Source organism: Equus quagga, chromosome 15, assembly GCF_021613505.1.
Source record: "Equus quagga isolate Etosha38 chromosome 15, UCLA_HA_Equagga_1.0, whole genome shotgun sequence".
NCBI classification, from domain to species: domain Eukaryota; kingdom Metazoa; phylum Chordata; class Mammalia; order Perissodactyla; family Equidae; genus Equus; species Equus quagga.
The window spans coordinates 21859543-21876687 of record NC_060281.1 but is presented as its reverse complement, the minus strand read 5'-3'; the positions used below and the strand labels follow the sequence as shown (position 1 = coordinate 21876687).

Here is a 17145-nt window from a genome sequence, read left to right as displayed (position 1 = left end):
TTCTGTCTTCTCCTCTGACCTCCACCTTGGCGTTTACACACTGCTTCCCCCAGTAAGCCCTGGAGCATCTGCCCAGTGGGCCGGGGAAGGATGCCTGCCAGGAGAATGGAGCTCCCCTCCTCCATATCCGCAAGGTGGTCCTAGGTCCGTAGCCTGCTCCACTCAGAGTCCCTTCCCACTCCCCCAGGTAGATGGCCCTCCCAGGGCAGGCCCTGCGGACACCCCTCCCTCCGGCTGGCGGATGCAGTGCCTAGCAGCCGCTCTTAAGGACGAAACCAACATGAGTGGGGGAGGGGAGCAGGCCGACATCCTGCCGGCCAACTACGTGGTCAAGGATCGCTGGAAGGTGGTGAGTGAGTGATCCAGCGGGGTAGAGGGAGGGGCGGGGGGAGGAGGAGAGGAGAGCATCTGGAGACTTGTGAAAACAGGTGCCCTCAGCGCCCCTACTCTAAGAGGGAGGTGCCCCTGAGCTTATTTGCATCCTGCTTGCAGGTCATTATTTTTGCCTACACTTGTGGACAATCGCTTTCTCCCAGTGCCTTCTCTCCACCCCCTCCCTCTCTCACCCCTTTCCCCGCTAGGTCACGTTGGTCGGGCCCAGCCTGGAACAACTCCTGGTTGGATGTCGGAGCAGGAGCTGCAGAGCTCAGTGGGGGGAGGAGGGCGGGGGTGGAGGAGGGAGTTCTTTCTCTGCCGGACCTTGGAGAAGGGCAGTGAGTGAGCATGTGTCCCTCCGCTTCCGCAGAGGACAGAAAGGCTTGGGTTCGGGGAAGGATGCTCTGCGGACTGCTCCCACCGCATCCGCACTCCATCTTCTCCATCCATCCTCCTCCCCTCTCTGGTTCCTGCGGCAGGTGCAACATGCCGAGACTCCATCTCCCAGCGTGCCTTGCTCCTCCAGCTCAGGACTTCAGGCTTCTCCGCCTGCTGGGAGTTGTAGTCTGAGCTTCCTGGGGGTTCGGGCCTGGATGGGAGGGGGACATGTGAGGGTTGAGGGAGAAGCAGTGTTTGCAGAGCTGGATCTACTGTTAAGTCAATCCCTGTCCCACTTCCATTTTGGTCCGTTGCTTAAGAGCACTCTCGTCCTCTTATCATTTTAGGGGTGGGAAGATGTGGGCGGATTGTGGGGTGATAGTGTGTGTGAGCTTGTGGGTCTGCACCAGGGTGGGGAGCCAGGAGGAAGGGAGGGAAAACAGCATAGGTCAGGTCTACACCGAGCCCTTGTGTGTGGGGCGGTCTGGGGGGACGGCTCATCTCACCAGGGGTGTGCGTTGAGAGGAGAGCGGGGCCTGGGCTCAAATGGGTCTCCATGGCAACAACCAGCCAGCACGCAGGTCCTCTAGTGGCCCAGGGAGAGGGGCAAAGGTGACAGCGTCGTCAGAGATGTCTCTGGGACTAGGGGGAAGTGAGGGATTGGAGGGGTCAGGGAGCTCAGGGAAGGCCCTGGAGGAGGACTTCCTGAGAGGAAGGGTAAGGGGACAGAAATTGGGGGAGGAGGAGCCAGGGCAGTAATCAAAAGAATGAGGGTCTGACAAAGTGAGGCGTGTTCCTCAAGACCCCCTGGGTCCTCTGGCACAAGAGAAGGACATTTGCACTGAAGATGTGAGGAAAAGGTGGTGTTCGCACACATGCTGAGTTTGGGTTAGAACTTTCCTGTGCTTGTTGAGGGACGGGTGAGAGGTGAGTGGGCAGAGAAATGGCGAAGGGGGCGGGGGAAGGGGACAAGCCTGCGGTCTTTGCCAGGCTGACCTCCCTTTACTCTCACTCCCTCCCCAACCCCTGGAGAACTAGAGAGGGTGGGGTGTCAGATGCCTCCCCTCAGCCAGCTCCCCGGGGTGGGACAGAGATGTGAGCAGAGCTCAGGAACCAAGAACAAGCTGCCCAGAGATGGGCTGTGGCCAGGAGAGAATGAGGGTTGTGGCGGTGGGTGGGTATTTAAAAATAATATTTTGGGCTGACCCCATGGCCGAGTGGCTAACTTCGTGTGCTCTGCTTCAGTGGCCCCGGGTTTGGATCCTGGGCGCGGACGTGACACCCGCTCGTTAGGCCATGTTGAGGCGGCGTCCCACATACCACAACTAGAAGGACCGACAACTAAAACATACAACTATGTACTGGGGGGATTTGGGGAGAAAAAAGCAGGAAAAAAAAAAGAAGATTGGCTACAGTTGTTAGCTCAGGTGCCAATCTTTAAAAATAAAAAATAATAATCACATTTTATTCTTTTTGAGGGGTGCTTCTCAGAATCAGAATAGCAAACAATAATAATAATAATAATAATAATAATAATAATAGAAACTGAGCATCTTTTCTGAGCACTTACTGTTGCCAGGCACTGTGCAAAATGCCTTAAATGAATTATCTCAACAACCTACAGAGTAGATGCTGCTGTTATCGCTGTTTGGCAGATGTGGAAACTGAGGCACAGAGATTATTGTTTACTGTTCTGATTCTGACTGGTACTTGGAACCGGGTCTGTCCGACTACCGGGTCAATGGTCACAAGGCTATACTGCTTCCCAAGGATTAGCCCATCCGAGAATCAGGACCATAATGCTGAGGAGTCTTTGTGACCAGTTCTAGTCCACCTGTCTCATTTTACACAGCAGGAAAAATGGAGGCTCAGAGAATTTAAGAAACTCGCCCCAGGTCACCCAGAGCTGGGCCAAGAAGCCAGGTTTCCTTCTTCCTAAGTGAATGCTGGTCCTATTGTGTCGTATTTCTCCTCCAATTTAGGGAGGTCCTTCAGTAGGGGAGGGGATGGTGAAAAAATTTAGGAGGGGAGGAATAGGGTCTGGCAAAGGGGAGGTTGAGAGAATGTTCCTCTCACGGGGCTGTGGACAGGGTGGCATTGTGACTTTCATGGGCCCTGGGCACTTTTGCCTTCGTGGGTCCCTTCCTCCATAATAAAGTACTAAAAATGGTGTTTTATGACTGCATTGGTATAAAGAGGAATGAATTAATATTATATATTAAAATTTTCTTTTTGACCTAAAAGTTTATTTTTTCCCTTCTGATTTTAAAAGAAATGAAAACATTTTCATGGCCCCCTAAAAATATCATTATGGGCCTAGCCACTGTGCCTGATGGATAAGCCCACCCAGGCTGGAGGGCGTGGGGAGGAGGGGTGTTGGGTGAGCGGGTGGGTGCAGATGCCCGCTTCCCACCCCAGGGAGGTTCCGTAATGGGTGGGGGGTAAGGAGGGGACGTAGGAAGGAGAAATAGTCTCTGTTCAGAAATGAATGTGGTAGAGAAATACCCTTGGGCACCCTGGGGAATTGGGGAGTAGGTGTCAGAAATGTCTTGGCCGCCCCGAGCCCTCCTCACCATCTCTAGTCAGGATTTTGGAGCCTAGCGGACCTGGGCTTGAAGCTCAGCCCTCCCACTTTTAATCCCAGTGTGGTGAACCGTTCCTAGAACATAGTGGTTAACAGCGTGGCCTCTGCATCAGATGGCCTGGGTTTAAATGAAACCTGGCTTTGCTCCTTGCTCGCAGGGTGACCTGGAGCCAGGTTCTTAACTCTCTGTGCCTTAGCCTTCCTTCTGTGCAAAATGGCAACCGCTATGGCCCTCCTCGCCTGTGTTGTCAGGAGCCTTTGGGGATGAGCTGAGAGGATGTCTGAGAGTCTGGAGCACGGACCCGAGATGTGGTTGTTGTTCCCTCTCCCCTGCCCTTTCTTCCATGCTCCCACACAGCAAACCATAAAGGAATCTGGAAGATACTAGAATCTCCCTTGGGTTGAAAGGTCCCCAGAGGAAGACATGCCACTGCTTCCTTTGAGTCTGTCTGTTCCCTCTTGGTTCTGAAATTTTTTCTAGACGTCTGACCTTAGCTTTCGTCTCAAGTCGAGAGGGACTCTGGTTTTTCCCCGTTCTTCCTCCCTCCTCTTTCCCTGTCTCCTTTCTGGGCACAAGAACCTTCAAGATCCCAACCAGCCTTCCACTTCTCTTCTAAATCTTCCCTTCATCCTTCTCTCTCTTTCTAGAATGGTTTCAATTGTAACCTGCTGGGAACTTCCAGTCCTCAGCTCTGCCCTGCCCCCTTCCTCCCTCCATGCCCATGTTTCAACCACCATTAAACATTTATTGGGCATCCTAGTGCTGAACAAATACTAAGGGGAGGGCTTGGAGACGCAGGAGGCTCAGAGTCAGGAGTTTACAGGCTGGCTGATCAGAGCAGCCTGGATCCAATCATTAGCAAGCCCAGCTGTGGCTGGCGAGTTACAAGCCAACAGGATGCAAGTGAGAGCTCTGGAAGATGCTGAGAGAGGACAGGCCACTCCTGAGGGGCGGGATCCCCGAGGAGGTGACAATTGAGCTGCGCATCTTTCTTAAACCAAACAAGTCCCAACTGAGGGCTCAGCGCCTTCCCGCTGGTCACCCCCTCGTTGCCGGCAGCACCCTTTCTCTCCAAGACCCCTGCGCCTCTGACTTGAAATGATTTTGAATCCCTCCCCATAACTCAGCTTTGCTCATCTCCCCTTGCCGATGCTTCCTCCATCATAGTTTTCCCCTCTGCCTTCTCACTGCCGGCCCTGGATGCTGGAGGAGGGCCCAGAGGGTCAGATCATCTCTGCACTGCCCCCTGGGAGTGGACAGAGTCTCTCCAAACCCCCATTCCCAGCGGGCTCCCACAGCGCCCCCTGCCCGGAGAGAGGCTCACTCTGGTTTCGAGCATCTGAGCTGCGGGCCCCTAGGGAGTGTTGTGAGCTTCAGCAGCGGGCACGGGCAGTGAACACCCTGTGCCGAGTCCCCTAAATACTCCCCCCGAAATACTCTTTCTCTCTGGTGACACCTTTCAGGAGACTGCCAACTGCAGGAAGGGCCAGGTTCCCTGAGGGATCCACCCTGAAGCTGGGAGGTTCTGGAAATTAGTTTTTCTTCTGGATGGAGGTTGCTCAGTCTAGTCAGGGGACGGGAGGAGTGTGACATTTATTGTTCTTCCAGAGAATAAAAGGTTCATGACAGCCCGTCATCTCTTCAGAATCCCATGTCTATATGGAGACACAGCTCTCATACCCCTCCCCTGTGCCTGCTCTGACGTCTGGCTGTGTGTGTGTGTGTGTGTGTGTGTGTGTATGGTTGTCCACCCAGGGGCTGAGCGGTCTGTGTCCAGCACTAGGAGAGGAGGTTGGGGCACTGGTGGGTGGGGCAAGAAAGGGAGGCATGGGGTCCTCCTCTTCAAGGATAGCCACTGCCCCCATCAATGAAGGATAGGATCCAGCAATGGGTGGGATGAGGAGCTGCTCAGCCTGACCCCTGTGTCCCCTATTCTCCTCCCCCCATCTCTGTAGCTGAAAAAGATCGGGGGCGGGGGCTTTGGTGAGATCTACGAGGCCATGGACCTGCTGACCAGGGAGAACGTGGCCCTCAAAGTGGAGTCAGCCCAGCAGCCCAAGCAGGTCCTCAAGATGGAGGTGGCCGTGCTCAAAAAGCTGCAAGGTGCGGGCCTAGGGCAGGAGGATGGGACGGAAGAGGTGATGGGAAAGAAGCTGTGGGGAGGAGATGTAGTGTGGTGGAGGGAAGCGGTGATGGAGCCAGGGGCTAAGGGGGGAGGTGATGGGCAGGGTGAGATGGGACCAGAGTCTAAGAGCAGTGATGGGGCTAAGGGCAGGGGGTGGTGGGAGAAGTGGTCATGGGGCCAGGGCTGGGAGGACCAGGATTCAAGAGTGCGCAGGAGCCCACCTTAGGGCTGGAAGTCAGAAAGAAGGAGTAGGAGTTGGGAAACCCCTGTGTGTGCCCCTCAGGGAAAGACCATGTGTGCAGGTTCATCGGCTGTGGCCGGAACGAGAAGTTTAACTATGTAGTGATGCAGCTCCAGGTGAGTCCTCACGGCCCATCCTCCCTCCACTTGCCCTCAAAAGTTCGGGCTGTGACTCTTGGGGTGGGGAGTGGGGAGGGAAGACTGTGGTTCCGGGAGGAGTGGGGAGTCGGTGCAGGCCTTTGGGGGTGAGGCTGGGCAGAGTGTCATGGTGGTGGTTGGGATGGCAGCTGAGCCGGGTGGCTCCCACCCGCCCCCCACCCCAGGGCCGGAACCTGGCCGACCTGCGTCGCAGCCAGCCGCGAGGCACCTTCACGCTGAGCACCACGCTGCGGCTGGGCAAGCAGATCCTGGAGTCCATTGAAGCCATCCACTCCGTGGGCTTCCTGCACCGAGACATCAAGCCGGTGAGGACTGCCCCCTCCTCCAAAGCAGATGCCCCCGTCCTCTCCATCTCTGGGTCCCCTGGTATCTTCTCCAGATCAGTAGTTGGAGAGGGGACAGCCTCTTCTACCTGTCTCCTCTTCCTGCTCTCCATCCCAAGCCCCATCTCCTCCTTTTCCCTGCATCCCAGGAGACCCCCTGCCCGCCCCTTGGCCATGCCCAGGCCCTCTCTGTTCTTCTCTCCTCATCCTCTCTCTCACCCCTGGCCTGAAGAGTCCTTGAACCCAGAAAGGTGAAGGGGCTCAGAAGGATGGAGGGATCGAGGGAAGGGGACCAAGGGGCTGGGCTCAGTAAGGAATTCCAAGTAGTTGATTTTGTGGCATCTTAGATCTTGATGGTGGAAAAACCCTCCAATTTAAAGCAGTGAAAACTGAGCCCAGAAAGGTTGGTTGAATGGCCCAAGGTCACACAGGAAGAACAATGCAGGGCTCCGGCTGCCTCTGAGCAGGATGGTCACACTAAGCCATGCTGCCCTTCTGGGGAGTTTCAAGGATTTAGAGCCGGACAGATGTCGGTTCAACCCTGGCTGGGACAGCACTGCTCTGTGACCTTGGAGAAGCCCCCTAAGCTCTTTGCCCTTCAGTTTCCTCATCTCTAAAATGAGAATAATCACCCTGCCCCTCAGATGAGGAGCTGTGACCTGCTGCGCGTGTTGATGTTTTACTTATGTGCGTGGAGGTGGGCTGAGGGTCCCTCACCAGAGCTGCTGTTGCCGCCCCCCGAGGTGGGCCAGGTGGAGTGGAGCCCCGGGGCTCACAGCTGCCGTCTTCCCACAGTCGAACTTTGCCATGGGCAGGCTGCCCTCCACCTACAGAAAGTGCTACATGTTGGACTTCGGGCTGGCCCGGCAGTACACCAACACCACGGGGGATGTCCGGCCCGTGAGTACCGCCACTCGCAGGGACCCCTGACCTCCTTGACCTGCTCCCTGATCTGGGGACCCTTCACCAGGCTTTTCCTGCAGCTGCTTAAGCTGTCACAGCCTGTGTGCAGTATCAGCGTCACCCGACTCTGGGTCCACACTGAGCTGGTCCCCTCCCTCCCTTAGGCTGGGCTCTTGGTGGATGCTCCATGCACAGCCTGTGACCTGTTTACCTGTTCTGGTCAAGGATGGATGCAGGTTCAGGGAGCAGGGTCAGGAGGCAGGTGTAGGGCTGGGGTCGGTGTGTCAGGCTTACTCCTGATCAGGCCAACGTGGAGGGACGTGGCAGGGGCTGGCGATCAGGGCTAAAGCAGGCAGAGGTAGGCTTGGTAAGCAGGGTTGAGACGGGGCCAAGGTCAGGGGCAGCGGGCGAGGTTCCTGGTGGTGTTCTCCCCTCTACAGCCTCGGAATGTGGCCGGGTTTCGAGGGACTGTTCGCTATGCCTCGGTCAATGCCCACAAGAACCGGGTGAGTGGCAGAGCCGGGCCTGAGGGATGTGGGGGCAGTAGGGGCACAGGGCGGGGCAGAGTATGCTGCTGAGGAAGAGGGTCAGGCAGGCAGCTATCCAGGTGGGGAGAAAAGTCTGGGGCAGGGGCTGGAAGCTGCCACTCCAGACCCTGACTGGAAGAAGGCTCTGCTGTCATCTCCCCTTGACTTCACCTCCTTCCTCGTTTGATGGGATCCCCTCTTCTCTGTTCCCACCACAAATCTCTGTGGGGCGAGGAAGCGCAGACAGAAGTTTTGACTGTGGGGGGTCTATGTATGTGGGTGGGTCAGGGATGGAGCCATAGCTTCAGGGAGACCCCAGCTCTGCCCATAGGGGCCTGGGTGTCAGGGCTCCCTGACTGATGTGCCTCAGTGGAGGGTCAGCGCCCCACTCCCAGGAGGGATCTGAGAGTGTGGGTGACCGCCTCCCCACCCCCCAGGAGATGGGCCGCCACGATGACCTGTGGTCCCTCTTCTACATGCTGGTGGAGTTTGCAGTGGGCCAGCTGCCTTGGAGGAAGATCAAGGACAAGGTGAGCCCTGTGCGGTGGGTCTGAGGAGGAGGGGGAGTGGGGCAGCTGGGGCTCCATCTCCCTGTGCCCTCTTGCCTCCAGGAGCAGGTAGGCATGATCAAGGAGAAGTACGAGCACCGGATGCTGCTGAAGCACATGCCCTCCGAGTTCCACCTCTTCCTGGACCACATCGCCAGCCTCGACTACTTCACCAAGCCCGACTACCAGGTGGGAGGCTGCCACCCTGCCCCTGCCTCCCTGGACACCTCTGTGGGTGACCGTCTCTACAGCCCCCTTCCTGCTGTGGCCCCGCGCCCTTGCCGGCTTGGCCCTGAGCGTCTCTCCCTGGTCATCCCCTGCATGAAACTCTTCTGCGCTCGTGTATACAGTAGTCATAGCCAAGATTTATCAAGAGTTTACCAGTTCTCAGTGCTTTTCATGCATTAACTCATTTAAGTTTCAAAACAAGCCTTTGATGATAATGCGCGTTCCATACGTTATTATTCTAGCACTTAACAATGAATGAATCTGAGTGCTTTCAAGTATTTTGCATCAAAACTCTGCAGGAGGCCAAGTGGGATGATTGTCCCCATTTCATAGATGAGGAAACTGAGGCCTGATAGCAATGGTTAGGAGCAGGGCGGCCCCAGACACATCTTCTGATTCCAAGACCAGTGCTCTTTCTAAGGCACCATTACCCCATGAGACCCATGACCCAGGTCAGAGAATGGGGAAGCGTCAGCATCGTTCTGCCCAGGATCCACTATGTGCCCGGCTGCACATGGCGGGGAGGGCAGACAGTGTCAGGCACACAGTGGGCACTCAGTGAAGTGGGTCCTGCCGGCAGACAGAAGCTGCCCTGCCTTCTGGAGAGAGCTAAGTCAGAAGGGGATGGTCTGGGGGCCTCAGAGGGTCCACAACTGCCCGCCACCTCCTGAACCCAGAGCCCCAGTTCTTGGCAGAAATGCCTCCTTTGGGGAGTAAGAGGCCATGCCCCCCAGTCCTAGCTCAGCCTCATGGGGTCCTCCAGACCACACAGCTGCAAGCACCCCCTGTGCTGACTGCCAGAGATGTAGAGTTGGCAGATTGGCATGTGAACAGTTCAAACTGATGCTCTGTGCCCAACCACGGGAGCTGTGTGAGTGGGCGAATCAGGTGGCTTCAGAGGGAGGACAAGCGGGGAAGGCACTGCAGGCAGAGGAGGCAGCCTGTGCAGAGGCCGACCCCAGGGGATGGGCTTGGGAAACCGCTGGTGGTTCTGGGCTGCTGCTACTTCTGGTGAGATGGCGGCAGTGGCAGAGGAGGCTGGGATGGTAACCAGGGCTCAGATCTCAGAGGGCTTGTGTCCAGCCAGGGGGGCTTAAACCGAGATGATAATTTGCATGCTGATTTGTGTATCGTGTGCATGTTTTCATTTAAAATCAATGTGCTGCTCTCCTTCCAATGCCCCCTCTCAGCCCATCCCTGTCCTGGAAGGCCCCTCTCTTACCCCGGCAATCCCAGCAACTTCCCCCTCCTCCTAGCTAGCCCCAGGGTCACCTCTCTGTCCTCCCGCCACCCCCACCCCCTGCAGTTGATCATGTCGGTGTTTGAGAACAGCATGAAGGAGCGGGGCATCGCCGAGAACGAGGCCTTTGACTGGGAGAAGGCGGGCACCGACACCCTCCTGTCCACAAGCACCTCCACCCCACCCCAGCAGAACACCCGGCAGACGGCAGCCATGTTTGGGTGAGTCTCAGGAGGGGCGACACGGGGTAGGGGCTGCCCGGAGCTGTCTCCCCAGAAGCCAGCTCTTTCCTCCTCTTCCTACCTGGGCACTCCTGGCTGTCTCTCCTGTTCTTGGTGCTCACCAGTGGGGTTCTTGAACCACAGGAAGTTCTGCCACGTCTCCACCCTCAATCTGGGGACAGAACGGGCATCCTCATTTGGAGTTTTTGACCTTCCTGGGAAGCAGGGAGCCCTGGGGGAAATCCCCTGAGCCCCGCAGTTTGCCTGTGTCTCAGTGCTCATGTGCATTCACTCAGTGAACGTGTCTTGAGCTCCAGCGCTGGGCCCTGTGGGGGCTCCGAGAAAACACTTGCAACCCCTGCCCTCCAAGTGCTCTCAGTTGAGTCTGAGATATTTGTAATTGATGGGTCAGCAATTTCAGAACCATGTGACAGGCACAAAGACAGAGGTGGCCCAGGCAGGGGCCAGAGTGAGCAGGGGCTGCCCAGCCAGCCCCACGAATGAGCCAGGGAGAGATGTGGGCAGGGGCTCCAGGTACACACTTAGGAGGGAGACTCAATGGGACTTGCCGGCACATTATGGTGCCCAGTGCTGTGATGACATTGGTCAGGGAACTCCAGAGAGAGTCTTCTCTTTAGACCCATTGCTGGTCTGAAGGAAGCCAGCGGTGCACTGCGTGGAGCTCCGGCGGGGCCTGGGAAGCGGCGGGACCTCCTAAATAGACAGAGCCGGGTGGTGCCATGCCCATTCCGGCAGCCACGTCTCCTTGCAGCCCTCTGCCAACCTGAGGATGGGCTGGTCTCAGAGGCTTTGCCAGCCAGGGATGGTGACAGGCTAGGGACACCCCACCCCTGCTGGGCCTCACCTGTGTCCACTCCCATGGGGAGTAGTGATCTCCAGGGCCTGTGCTGGTAGAAGAGGGTACCCCTGCCAGCCTTGCCCCATGGCCCCTTCCTGATCTCTCCAGGGTGGTCAATGTGACGCCGGTGCCCGGGGACCTGCTCCGGGAGAACACCGAGGACGTGCTGCAGGGCGAGCACCTGAGTGACCAGGAGAACGCACCCCCAATCCTGCCTGGGCGGCCCCCGGAGGGGCTGGGCCCTGGCCCCCACCTTGTCCCCCACCCTGGGGGTCCTGAGGCTGAAGTCTGGGAGGAGACGGATGTCAACCGGAACAAACTCCGGATCAACATTGGCAAAGTAACTTCAGTCAGGGAGAGCGGTGTGGGTGGCCTTCCCCAGCTCCTGGCCCTGGTTCCCTGGCCCCCTTCCCATTCCCTCCAAGCTCCCTCTCCCCAGCCATGAGCTGCTTGCCCTGCCTCCATAGCCTTGCCCCATCTCAGGGTCACTAGCATCTTTTTGCCTCAACCTCCCTCTATCTCCTTTACCCTGAGAAAACCACTTGACCCACAGCCGCCTTGTCAGTCCCAGCTCATGGACCTCCCCTCTCCTGCAGACCCCCTGTGTGGTGGAAGAGGAGCAGAGCCGAGGTGTGGGGGTCCCCAGCTCCCCAGTGCGTGCCCCGCCAGACTCACCCACAACCCCAGTCCGTTCTCTTCGCTACCGGAGGGTCAACAGCCCTGAGTCGGAAAGGCTGTCCACGGCGGATGGGCGGGTGGAACTGCATGAGAGGAGGTGGGTCTGGGGCCAGGGGGATGGTCAAGGGCCCCCTGGTCCCCTCTGCCTTCACATGGCTGGTCTGGAGGAAAGGTCAGATGTGAGGTGGTGGCAGGGGTACCCTGTGGTGTTGAGTGGGTTATACTTGGGCCTGGGGTCAGGCTGGGTTAGTCAGTGGCAGGGCCCGGAGAGGGGATAGGGGTGCAGAGGTCCAGCTCATGCCAGAAGGCATGTCGGGGGCAGGCCGTGGAGGGGTAGGCTGGGTCCCCAGGCCCTGGAGGAGGTGAGGGGTGAGTTGGAAGGTGGGCTGATTCCAGAGCCTCTTTCTCTAGAGACTCATTACAGATGCCTCAGAGCAGCTGACTGGGCTCCCTTCAGCTTCGGGGGAGGAGCCTGGGAGAAGGGTTCAGGGAGTGCTCAGCTCAAAGAAGGAACAGACCAAGTTTTGGGGGTCAGGGCTCAGGGATCTAAAGGTCGGGTGGGACCTGGTTGGTAGGAAGGTATCTCGGAGAGTCTAGAGCCAAAAGCAAGCCTTTAGGATGGGGGATGAAAGGAGGCTGGTTAACCTTGGATGGCCGATGGCCATTAGGACCCGGGACAGATCCTCACCTGAGGTCTAGTGGGTGGGACCACCTCAGGTGGGAGAGCCCCTGAGAGATGTCCTCACCCTCCCTTGGCTCTGGGTGGGGCTTCACCCCACAGCAGGGCTGGGGCCTTCTCTGCACCAGGAAAGGGGTCTCTTCTCAAGGCCCATCCCCAGGGGTGGGGGTCCTTTTCCACTCCCACAGTGTGCCTCCTCATGTCCCACCTCAGCCACGGCCCCTCCTCTGGATTCTGCCCCAAACTACATTCCACCTCCAGGACGGGGAACAGTGCCCCTTTGTGGTGTGGAGACACCCGAGACAGGGCAGCCCTGTGCCAGTCCCTGTGGAGACCCCAGGACAGAGGGGTGGGGGCCCATCCTCAGGGAGCCGACAGTGCTCACCCACACTCTCACACTCACATGGGTTGAACTACCGGGCCCACATTTTCATCCATGGTAGCCCAGAGGGTTCAGGAAACAGGGAGAAACAGGAAGGGCAATTTGGAGGGGATCTGAGTGGAGAAGAGAGGTGGGAAATGTCCAGAACACAGACAGTCCTGAAGAGCAAACTGGTGTGGCCCAGAGTGACCCCTTGTCTCAGGGATGGTGGGGAAAGGAGGGGCTGAGGGGAGATTTTGTGGAAGGGAAGGTCAGGATCTCGGGAGAGGCAGAGGATTCGGGGGCTCGGGGGCTCTGGGGCACTGGGGAGCAGGAGAAAGTATGAAGCATGTAGCATTTGGATTTCCCGCCTCCCCCTTCTTCAACCTCGCCCCCAAACCTTCAGACCCTCTGTTCCTTTGGCACCCTCTGCCTTCATGTCCATCGAAACAAACCAGCTCTCAGGAATCAAGTGATGTCAGCCATTTACATGCGGTATAAATGTAAGACCCTGGGTGGCCTCCCTCAGGCGTGTTTTTATTAAACCTTATTAACAAACCAATAAAAATATTGTGTAGAGTCAGAATTGGCAGGGCCCACGTAGGCTGGGGTGGGAGTATATTGGGAGAGCCCCCACAGGTGGCTCTGATCTGCACCCCTCCCTGTCAGGGGCTCCATGCTGGGGGAGAATGAAAGTCAGCCCCTGCCCGCAGCTCGGGCGTGAGAATGTGCACAGCCGCAGAGGAGCTGAGTCTCCCATTGGGGGCACCCTTGCATTTGGGAGAGGTCACTTCTTCCTCGGGCGCATCCTCCAACCAGAAATACTGTCACCCTGGGGCTGCTAACACCCCCAGTTGAGAACCCCTGGAAGCTAAGTGAGATTCACAGCACAATTTAAGATAACATCCCCAGCTAGGATCAGCGCCCAGAGGTAAAAAGTCAGCTGGGACCCAGGCCCTGCCTGGCCCAGCTCACAGCCTCCTGGGAAGGCAGAACCCTCAACACACATGTGTTCCACTCTGTGACAACAGGGGGACACAGGGAGCACTGAGGGGGCAAACTAAACCCATGCAGGATGGAAAGGTTCCCTGCAGGAGGTGACATCCGAGTGACCACCGCAGAGAGTGGAAGGACAGGCCGTGTGGAGGGAGCAGCATGCGTAAAGGCACAGAGGTGTGAGCGCATGGGCAATTTGGGGAAAAGCAAGTGAATCTGAGATGGGTCTGGGTGGAGGAGTAGGGAAACTGGGTCTCTGTCTGACCGCCTGGAGTGCCAGACTAAGGAATGTGGACTGTGTCCTAAGGGCTGGGAGCCACTGGAGTTTGCTGGGGTGGGGAAGCCAGCCAGGCAGGCCTAGAGAGTGGAGGTGGAAGAGGCTAGAAAAACCATCTGCAAACTCGGGCCAGGTGGGTGTGTTTGCCCTGGAAGCAGCAGTAAGGAGCCCCTGCTGGGCTGTGGGCATAAAGTTGACTCTAGGAGGATTCAAGTTTTCCCTGGGGTGGCCCGCAGGAGAGTGTTCCTTGAGCACAGGAACCAGGTTTTATTTTCTGTGTGTTTATATTCCTGGAACACAGTAAGCATTCAAAAATGTGTGTTGAAAGGATGAGATCTTTACAGGGAGGAGGGTTGGAGGGTGACAACCCAGGAGGTGGCTGGGCCGGGCCCAGGGTGGGAGAGGTGCTGTGGTCAGAGGTTCCAGACGTCACACTCCACCCTGCCAACTACTTGGGGTCCTGGGGGGCCCAGAGAGTCTGGGCACTGAGTCCCACATGGGTGGCTTTGCAGGTCACGAATGGATCTGCCCGGCTCACCGTCACGCCAGGCCTGCTCCTCGCAGCCAGCTCAGATGCTGTCAGTGGACACGGGCCACGTTGACCGGCAGGCCAGTGGCCGCATGGACGTGTCAGCCTCCGTGGAGCAGGAGGCCCTGAGCAACGCCTTCCGGTCGGTGCCGCTGGCCGAGGAGGAGGACTTCGACAGCAAGGAATGGGTCATCATCGACAAGGAGACGGAGCTCAAGGACTTCCCCCCGGGGGCTGAGCCCAGCACGTCGGGCACCACGGACGAGGAGCCCGAGGAGCTGCGGCCGCTGCCCGAAGAGGGCGAGGAGCGGAGGCGGCCAGGGGCAGAGCCTGCCGTGCGGCCCCGGGGACGCGGCATGCAGATGTTGGCTGAGGAGGACCTGCGGCAGACGCCGTCCCAGCCCCCCCCTCCCCAGCTGAGCCAGGCCGATGGGAGGTCAGAGACATCACAGCCCCCAACACCCGGCAGCCCCTCCCACTCGCCCCTGCACTCGGGACCCCGCCCTCGAAGGAGAGAGTCGGATCCCACAGGCCCACAGAGACAGGTAAGGCTGGGCTTGCACCCCGCTCCCCACCCCTGGACGCCCACAGTCCTGGCCTGTCGGCCTGGAGTGCTCCCCATGTGCCCCATGGGGGCTACCGACCAGCCCCCAACAGCTGCAGGTTGTGATGAAGGTAGACAGGTTTAAGAGTCTGAAACCATGCTTGTGGGGTGGGCAGGGCTTCCCAGAGGAAGCCCCCTCCAAGTTCTGAGTTGAGTCTTGCACTTGGGGCAGTGTCAGCCATAACAAAGAAGGAGGAAGGCCTCCTAGGCCCAGGGGACAGCGTGTGCAAAGGCCTGGAGGTTGCAGTCCTCCAGCAGTGCAGCGATTGCACACTGCAGCAGACAAGGCTGTGAGGCAGGTCCTGGAGGGCCTTGGTGCTAAGCTCAGGGGTTGGGGCTCGATCCTGAAGGCTTGGTGAGCCATTGAAGGCTTTTAAACAGGATGCGACATGATTACATTAGTGCTTTTGAATGATCCCTCTGGCTGCTGTGTGGAAATGGATTGAAAGGGCATAAAACTTTAAGCAGAAAGGCCACATGGCAGGTGCCAGCAGGAGAGTGCCCTGGTGGCTTGGACCAGGGTGGGGCCTCTGGATGTGGGGCAAGGTGGATGGAGCCAAGAGGTCTAAAGGGGCTGTGACAGAGTGGAGGGGGTCTTGGCTGATGCCCAGTGTCCTGGTGGGTGACAGTGCTGTCACTGAGCGGTTTTGAAGGGAGCAAGAGCTCAGATTTGGACACAATGACCTCACTGTGCCTGTGGGATGTCCACGTGGAGACATCCAGGCTCAGGACAGAGATCTCAGCCAGAGATATGGATTTTGGGGTCTTGCAAGCCACAGGAGTGAGGTCACCCAAGAGGACTGTGTGGGGTGGGAAGAGGCAAGGATGACAGAAGAGCCCGGAAACACATCTGGGGGGAATGAGGGGAAAAGAAGCCCTTGAGAAAGATGAGAGAGAGGGGCCAGAGCATGGGAGGAGCAGCCGGGTAGAGGAGTCCTGGACATGAAGGAAGGAGCAGCTGAAGGGGGTGGACCAATCAGGCTGCAATGGCATCTTCTTGTATGGGAGGACTGAGGGACAAGGCTGGAAGGGCAGGGAGGGGCCAGATGGGGGCTGAATCGCCAAGGCTGGGTTGGGGGTCCACAGCATGTCCCATGGTATTTTGGTTATTTTCTTCTGATAAGGTTGGGGTATCCGAATAGGCAGAAGGCCACTGGCCTGGCGTGGCTCCTCTGTGCAGGGCAGAAGCTGACCTCTGATCCAGGAAGCAGTGCCAACTCTTGCCCTGGGTGCTGAATGGGGCCCGTGTTCCCTCAGAGGGGCTGAGAAAAGCCAAGGAGGTGATGCTGGAGGGCTCATGGGCTGTGCCGCGTTCCACTCGAGCGTCTCATGTTGGGGTCATGCTCCCAGGTGGCTCTGGGAGATGTCAAGGTGCAGGGCCGGGGCCACTTCTGCTGTGGGCTCAGATTGGGAGGCCGGGCCTGCGAGCACACAGGTGCCCTGGAGAAGGGCAGCTCCAAGCTCCAGGCAGGGCTGTACTCAGGGCTCATCCTATGTCTAGAAGAGAGGACCGCTGAGCTGAGATCCTGAGGAGTGTGTGCCCTGGCCTTGCCCTGGACTCTGGAAAATTAAGGGCCCCACCCAGAGAGGTCCTAGCCAGCCTGGGTTGGAGGCTGAGCTGGGGCAGCTGTGAGCTTGCATGACTGCATTGCTGACCTGGACGTTGTTCCCACCAGGACCAGCACTGGGTAAGCAGAAGAAGGGTCAAGATCTGTTTGGGGCTCCCTCCCTCCCCTCTCATTCATTCATTCATTCACTCACTCAGCACCCTTCATTCCATACTTACCGAGCACCTGCTCTGTGCTGGGTCCCAGAGGCATCAGAGATCACAAGCACAATAGGTTGTGCCCACAGGAAGCACAGAGTCTAGGAAGGCAGACAGACGGCGGTGCTGTGGGTAGAAAGAAAGCCTAGAATTAAAGTCAGGAGGCCTAGGGGCTCCACCCCTCCCTTCCCAGTGACTGTAGGCCAGTGGGGCCTCAGGGTGAGGGAGCTGAGCCACCTGGGAGGTTTTTTTCACCTTCAGATTCCCACCCGTGCCCTGGGAGTCATCCTCACGTTGGGGAATTCCAGCCAAGAGGGTGAGGAGGGAGGTTTAGGGGAGCAGGCACGGGCCTGTCGCAGAGTCAGTCAGCCTAGGGGACTGGAATCCAGGCCCCTGGCTCCACGTCCTGCCCATGACATGGCTGAGCAATGGCTTGTGTGTGTCTGGAGGGTGTGTCAGGGGTTGCAGGTTTTGGTTTCCCCACAGTGTACAGAAGAGAGGCGGGTCAACCTCCCACGACTGTGTGTGTGCATCTCTGTGTCAGC

At 57.9% G+C, this 17145-nt stretch overlaps 1 protein-coding gene across 1 annotated transcript in view; it reads left to right on the top strand.

Annotated features, from left to right (window-relative positions):
• The first annotated feature begins 241 nt into the window (after positions 1 to 241).
• The window catches only part of TTBK1 (tau tubulin kinase 1), a 35312-nt gene continuing 18408 nt past the window's right edge, over positions 242 to 17145 (top strand). The window contains exons 1-12 of the mRNA XM_046641455.1: positions 242 to 349; positions 5294 to 5441; positions 5747 to 5820; positions 6027 to 6167; positions 6981 to 7085; positions 7529 to 7594; positions 8053 to 8145; positions 8227 to 8352; positions 9698 to 9852; positions 10820 to 11051; positions 11308 to 11486; positions 14215 to 14776. Coding sequence (XP_046497411.1) covers positions 242 to 349; positions 5294 to 5441; positions 5747 to 5820; positions 6027 to 6167; positions 6981 to 7085; positions 7529 to 7594; positions 8053 to 8145; positions 8227 to 8352; positions 9698 to 9852; positions 10820 to 11051; positions 11308 to 11486; positions 14215 to 14776 — 1989 coding nt within the window. The remainder of the gene's footprint in view (positions 350 to 5293; positions 5442 to 5746; positions 5821 to 6026; positions 6168 to 6980; positions 7086 to 7528; positions 7595 to 8052; positions 8146 to 8226; positions 8353 to 9697; positions 9853 to 10819; positions 11052 to 11307; positions 11487 to 14214; positions 14777 to 17145) is intronic.